At 35.8% G+C, this 7,729-nt stretch overlaps 1 protein-coding gene across 1 annotated transcript in view; it reads right to left on the bottom strand.

Moving 5' to 3' along the window:
- LOC136851046 (processed variable antigen-like) overlaps positions 1-7,441 on the bottom strand; it is a 166,174-nt gene extending 158,733 nt beyond the window's left edge. The window contains exons 1-2 of the mRNA XM_067125015.1: positions 7,359-7,441; positions 6,648-7,192 (exon numbers count right to left, since the gene is read on the bottom strand). Coding sequence (XP_066981116.1) covers positions 6,648-7,192; positions 7,359-7,441 — 628 coding nt within the window. The remainder of the gene's footprint in view (positions 1-6,647; positions 7,193-7,358) is intronic.
- Positions 7,442-7,729: the final 288 nt, after the last annotated feature.

Below are 7,729 nucleotides of genomic sequence, written 5' to 3'. Positions count from 1 at the left end.
TCTCTCTCTCAAAGTAAACAAGACATAGACAAGAGAGTGAAAAAACGATAGACAAGTGAGAAAGAAAAAGTGAGAGAGAAAGAACAAAGTCAACAAGAGAGAGAGAGAGAGCCAAGAATTTGAAGCCAGAAAACTAAAGATAATAACAGTTCATTAACTTTCAACGGACCACTGACAATAAAATAGAATACTAAAGAGAGAGAGAGAGAGAGAAAGAGAGAGAGAGAAACTGATGCCGAAACCACCTAACAAGTACTCCAGTAATATCTCATTTACAGTCTGTCACTCTTGGGTGTTGATGCAATACTTGCTGATTGTTCTCTCGTAATCAACAACGGCGGAATAGATCTTCATCTTTTTACAATCCGTTATTTCTGAAGCCTTTTTAGTTTTCTGTAAAGGAAAACTATTGAGATGGCTATTTGTCTGTCCGTCCGCACTTTCTCTGTCCGCCCTCAGGTCTTAAAAACTTCTGAGGCTAGAGGGCTGCAAATTGCTATATTGATCATCCACCCTCCAGTCATCAAACATACCAAATTGCAGCCCTCTAGCCTCAGTAGTTTTTATTTTATTTAAGATTAAAGTTAGCCATAATCGTGCTTCTGGCAATGATATAGGCCAGGCCACCACCAGGCCATCGATAAAATTTCGTGGCCGCAGCTCATATAGCATTTTACCGAGACCAACGAAAGATAAATCTATTTTCGGTGGCCTTGACTATACGCTGTAGCGGCTGTGCAGAAAACTCGATTGCGCCGAAGAGTCTTCGGCGCATTTTTTACTTGTTTTTATTCATTATTCATCATATTGCATGTTTTCTTTTCCACTGAATTATTTTTTTTTTACCGTCAGTACTGGCAGACGTGATTTTCTCTGAAAGCGCTAAAGATAGCATAAGCCTCATGTGAGCACTTAGGTAAACAGTCTATTTTTCTCATAGCTAAATTATCGTTTTTAATATTTTGTTGCTTTCGTAGTATAATTTTTTTTCTTATATTTACATTTAATTTTTAATATTCATTTGCTTTCATATTTTTTCCATTCGAGTACGTATAAAAATTAGTAATTCGTTACTTTCATAATACAGTGTCGTTTTTTCTCATGGCTAGATTTCAATTTTTAATGTTTTGCTGCTTTCATATTTTTTTCTAGTACGTATGAAAATCGGCATTCGTACTCTGTCACAAATGACTGACACAGTGAAAACATCATTTTCACTGATTATGACTGGTATGATGGATTATTAATATGTAATGAAGTGCAAAATATTACAAATGAAAACCGTGAGATATAAGCTGTGAAATTAGAAATCTAGTATTTTTGTTCAATCCCTCACTACTACTGTGGCAATAAAAGCAACCCTTTGGCCATTAACAGATAAGAGTTTGACAGGTGCCACTTTTTTTATGTCGGTATTCGATTGGCAAGATTATATTATCCTTATAAGGTATTTATTATATTTAAACGCTTGCCAGACACCTATATGAATCCTCGCAACATTACAGAGTTAACTTCTTGCAATAGATACGAAATACTGTAACTTTAGCTTATTTGCTAGATTTAATTATTTCCTCACAAAGAGTAAATTAAATCCAATAATTTGTGTTTTTTGTTTTCTGTAAAAGAAAACTATTGTGCTGGCTTTGTCTGTCCGTCCGCACTTTTTCTGTTCGCCACCATATCTTAAAATCTACTGAGGCTAGAGGGCTGCAAATTGGTATATTGATCATCCAACATCCGATCGTCAAACATACCAAATTGCAGCCCTCTAGCCTCAGTATTTTTATCTTATTTAAGGTTAAAGTTGGCCATAAAAATGCGTTTGGCAATGATATAGGACAGGCCACCACCGGGCCGTGGTTAAAGCTTCTTGGACCGCAGCTCATACAGCATTATACCGAGACCACCGAAAGATAGATCTATTTTCGGTGGCCTTAATTATACGATGTACAGAAAATTCGATTGCTCCGCAGAAACTTCTGCGCATTTTTTACTTGTTTTTATTTTATTTTAGTCATTATAACCTGTAAGTTTTGCTTTGACTTATCATCCCTTTCCATTTTATCATCTTTCCTTTTTATTATTCAGATTTTATGATGTGAGTCAGTTGCTAGTACATGTCTACGTTGTATTTTGCCCATAGATGTTTTAATGATTAAAATGAAAATCTGTAAATCTTTATTCCTACTCATTACTCTCTTTTTTTTGGAATCTTTCTTTTATTGTGAGTGTAAGGATCTCTTTTCAAAATGAGGAATAACCCTACAAGGTCGATAAATCTTTGAAGTTATAATAGACAAAAAAATAAGAAGAGTTGAAAATAAAAAAAAATAAAACATTGAAATTGAACAGAACATATACTGTAAAACCCCTGAAGAAAAATATTCTCCATTTTATCTCAATATCAACCTTTAAACTTCCTGTGATAATAGGTTGCAAATAACGGCAGCATCAATCCTCAAATATATTCGCAAATCAAAAACACGAATGAAATTAAAAGAGTATTCTGCGAGCGCTCATTATAGCCAAAATAAATCTCCCTTCCGTCAAATGAACAATGGTATTTGTCAAACCATTGCTTGGGGCAAACGGGTAACGTATAATACTCCGCCCTCATTTATTAAATTTTTAATTAGTAAATTGCTATGAACGTCGTTTCATCCCTGACGCTTGAGGTTAGACAGAACCACGTGAGTAATTAGATTTGATTTTAATTACGAAGTGCATAGTATGCCATTCCGTTGCCCGTATCTGCTGCTATCCACTCTACGTGGTTTTAAGCATGGCAGGGCACAGGTGAAATGAGGATCAGAGGTCACGGATAAAATCAGGATCAGAGGTCACGGATAAAATCAGTATCAGAGGTCACGGATAAAATCATTATCAGAGGTCACGGATAAAATCATTATCAGAGGTCACAGGTAAAATCAGTATCAGAGGTCACGGATAAAATCATTATCAGAGGTCAGAGGTAAAATCAGTATCAGAGGTTACAGATAAAATCATTATCAGAGGTCACGGAAAAATCAGTATCAGAGGTCACAAATAAAATCAGTATCAGAGGTCACGGATAAAATCAGTATCAGAGGTCACGGATAAAATCAGTATCAGAGGTCAGAGATAAAATCAGTATCAGAGGTCAGAAATAACATTAGTATCAGAGGTCACGGATAAAATCAGTATCAGAGGTCAGAGGTAAAATCAGTATCAGAAATCACACATAAAATTGGTATCAGAGGTCACAGATAAAATCAGTAACAAAGGTCACGGATAAAATCAGTATCAGAAATCACACATAAAATCAGTATCAGAGGTCACAGATAAAATCAGTATCAGAGGTCACAGATAAAATCAATATCTAAGGTCACGGATAAAATCAGTATCAGAGGTCAGAGATAAAATCAGGATCAGAGGTCAGAAATAACATCAGTATCAGAGGTCACGGATAAAATCAGTATCAAAGGTCACCGATAAAATCAGTATCAGAGGTCAGAGATAAAATCAGTATCAGAAATCACACATAAAATCAGTACCAGAGGTCACAGATAAAACCAGTATCAAAGGTCACGGATAAAATCAGTATCAGAGGTCACAGATAAAATCAGTATCAGAAATCACACATAAAATCACTATCAGAGGTCACAGATAAAATCAGTATCAGGGGTCACGGATAAAATCAGTATCTAAGGTCACGGATAAAATCAGTATCAAAGGTCACAGATAAAATCAGTATCAGAGGTCAGAGATAAAATCAGGATCAGAGGTCACAGATTAAAATCAGTATCAGAGGTCAGAGATAAAATCAGGATCAGAGGTCACAGATAAAATCAGTATCAGACGATGTTTTGATGAGCAACCTATAACTCATAATGCTTACATACATACATACATACATATTTTAATAATTTAGTTGCATTTTTATCTGTTAATCTTTTAATTATTTTTTTCTTTTTAATAAGTGACTTCTTCTTTCTTCCCTTCTGTATTTCTCATTACCTTCTGTTACTTCTTTCTAATGAACAACTTCTTCCTAATGAACACCTTAATATTTTTGGAAGCTTGAATTTCAAGTCGCAGGTCCCTGAGTTGTTCCATATGAATAGGTTCATCTTCTAACACACAATAATAATAATAATAATTAATATTCTGAAGAAGACCTCTGAGGCAAGTTATCGGTTGAATAAAATTCGAATTGATTTTTCCGAGTTTTTCTCTTCTTAATATTGATTTTCCTGCACAGTCATTAATTGTCTACTGTACGTAGTTTTCGATGGATGAAACAGCGTATTTCTTACAGCAGAAATTCTTTATTTTAAAGTATTGCAGCAGGTTACTGAAACATGGGATGTAAGTCCGTAGATTTTCCTGATGGCATTTCCGGTGGTATTTCTTTTTTCTTTTTCTGACGTCTATCTGGAATACCACCGAAAATACCATCAGGAAAATCTACGGATTTACATACCATATTTCAGTAACCTGCTGTAATGCTGTAAAATTAAGAATGTCTGCTGTAAGGAATACGCTGTTTCATCCTTCGAAATACGAACATTGGACAATTATTGACTAATATCGATGTACAGGAAAAGCGAATTATTAGAAGAATTGAGAAAACTCGGTATAAAATCAATTCGCAAATTGCAGCCTTTTTATTTAGCAACAACAATAACAATAATAATAATAATAATAATAATAATAATAATAATAATGACATATTATGTATCATGCATAACAGCATACGACCACGCTGATACGTAACAATGACATCTATGGGCATATTATTATTATTATTATTATTATTATTATTATTATTATTATTATTATTATTATTATTATTATTATTATCAACACCAGGGGCCACTGACATTCAAGTCCAAAGAATATTATGGTGTTCATTAGAAGAAGTAACAGGTAGGTGGATGGTTACAGCAGCAGCTTCTGACTCCTAGAACTGTGGCGCGGGTTCAAAACCCGCAGCCGACTGGTCAGGAGAGGCAGACACTTTGCTATCCGTGTAGACATCCCATAATCAACGGATAGGGTTTGCAAGCAAAAATGGATGTTACAGACTAAATACACACAAAAACAAAGCCACTACAACACCTTCTAAAAAAACATAACAAACATCTCACACGTCTCGAACTTCCTCGCCATACCCGCGCAATAACTTCGCTGGGAAGAAAGGGCGTTGGTCGGGTATGATACATGAACATACGTAGGAAGGCAAGATCGAGAACAGGTTCACCCTCAAAGCTAAATCAAAAGTCCTTCAAAGAAGGCATCGTGCTTACCCCATACAAAAATGGAATAAAAGCACGTTAAAAGAAGAAGAAGAAGATTAGGAAGAAGTAACAGGGCAATTTAGTTATTTCCTACGTAATACAAAGTGATAAGCGTCATTCTTCACCAACAATTGCACCTGAATCCACTGTGATCGTTGCAAAAGAGACCACTTGAAATAGGTCACTTAAACTTGAATTCTGTATTATTTCGTCGTCTCTATTTCATGCCTTACTTTTTTTCCTTTTAATTATTGCGAAACATCACCAACAATATAACGGCGACGAAAGTGACGCATTGAAAAGTCCAAGAAGAATGAAGGCCAGTCAGACAAAAATAGCAGTTTCATTGTTACTCTTTCTTTTAATTCTCTGTTCATTGGATTATTGCGAAACATCGCCTGCAGTGTAAAGGAAATGAAAATTCAACATTTAAAGGTCCAAGAAGAATGAAACACTGAGAAGATAATCAGCCAAAAATGGTCAAAATCTGCCCAAAGCGATTTTGTGCATATGACGTCCGTTTTCTCAATTTAGGTCATAGCAAATACAACGTCTCTTTCAGAGAAAATAAATGGATTAAACAGCTTATCAACGGTGTTATTTATTTTCGTGTTGGGAGACTCATTTCTCTCTTCTCCCAACCGAGTTTCCCGTTGGTAGATCGATGGTTATGAAATTAATTGGGCTGAACCTCTCTCTCTCTCTCTCTCTCTCTCTCTCCTCTTCAGTTTGTTCCATAATAATGCCCAGATTGAAGCTCTCTCTCTCTCTCTCTCTCTCTCTCCTCTCTCTCTCTCTCTCTCTCCAAAAGTTTCTTTCAAAGTTTGTTCTATATAATGCCCAGATTGAAACTCTCTAGGAAATTTCTCTATGATTAAAACAACTGATATAATATATATATATATATATATATATATATATATATATATATATATATATATATATATATATATATATATATATTATACATATATATATATATATATATATATATATATATACACGTTTTATCTATGCACATACATACATGCATACATACCAACATATAACCAATAAAAGCACTCTCCGTATTTTTTCCTAATAATTCGGGGAGCCCACCAAAAACTATGGAGCAAGGGAGACTCTTTTATCAGCTTGCAAAGGGAACGTTCCCTCCCCTCTTTCATATATAAATGGTGTAGTAAACAAAATGTAACTTTAAAAAAAAAGACATTTCTAAAAAATATATATAAAAAAAGTATTTGAAAGTTAGTAATTCCGAGCTGGCAACTGCAATTTAACACTGGTTATTCTCCAACAGGTTTTAATTTTAAATGTAAGCCAGTTCTGTTAAAGTAGTTTTATAGATATGTTTGAACATTTGCATACCAGTGTAATATAATTTACAGCATTCTGAATCTGCATTGTTGCCAGTATCCCTTGATTCTGCATTGTTGCCAGTAGTCCTTGAGTCTGCGTTGTTGCCAGTAGTCCTTGATTCTTCATTGTTGTCAGTATTCGCTGATTCTGCATTGTTGCCAGTAGTCTTTGATTCCGCAGTGTTGCCGGTATCCCTTGATTTTACAATGTTGTCAGTATTCTTTGATTCCACAATGTTGCCAGTAGTCTTTGACTCTGCATCGATGCCAGTATCCATTGATTCTGCATTGTTGCCAGTATCCTTTGATTCTACACTGTTGCCTGTATTTCTTGATTCTGCATTGTTGCCAGTATCCCTTGATTCTGCATTGTTGCCAGTATTCCTTGATTCTATACTGTTGCCAGTATTGCCGGTATTCCTTGATTCTGCATTTTTGCCAGTATTCTCTGATTCTACAATGTTGCCAAAGTCACTGTTGCCAGTATCCCTTGATTTTACATTGTTGCCAGTATCGCTTGATTCTGCATTGTTGCCAGCATCCCTTGATTGTGGGCTATTGCCAGTATTCCTTGATTCTTGAGTCTACATTGTTGCCAGTATCCCGTGATTGTACACTGTTGCCAGCAGTCATTGATACATGATGTTGCCAGTATTTCTTGTTTGTATCCCTTGATTCTACACTGTTGCCAGCATCCTTGACTGCACTGTTGCCAGCAGACCTTGACTCTACATTGTTGCCAGCAGACCTTGACTCTACATTGTTGCCAGTAGTCCTTGACTCAGCAATGTTGCCAGTATTCATTGATTCTTGAATCTACATTGTTATCGGTATCACTTGACTCTACCTACACTATTACCTGTATCCCTATTCTCAGAGGTGATAACAAGAGAGAGAGAGAGAGAGAGAGAGAGAGAGAGAGAGAGAGAGAACCACTTGTAATAGAGCCTGATTAATGAATTATTTTTTTTCCACGTGAGAACAATGAATTTCCGCGGCGCCAGGGGGCGTTCCATAAATCACACTTAATCGTGTCGAAAGCCGCGCGAGAAAGCGTCCCGCGCAAAGAGCTTTGAGGAAACGGACAAATGA

This window comes from Macrobrachium rosenbergii, chromosome 23 (genome assembly GCF_040412425.1).
Source record: "Macrobrachium rosenbergii isolate ZJJX-2024 chromosome 23, ASM4041242v1, whole genome shotgun sequence".
NCBI classification, from domain to species: domain Eukaryota; kingdom Metazoa; phylum Arthropoda; class Malacostraca; order Decapoda; family Palaemonidae; genus Macrobrachium; species Macrobrachium rosenbergii.
Note: the sequence above shows the minus strand (reverse complement) of the source record. Positions and strands in the feature narration are given on the sequence as shown.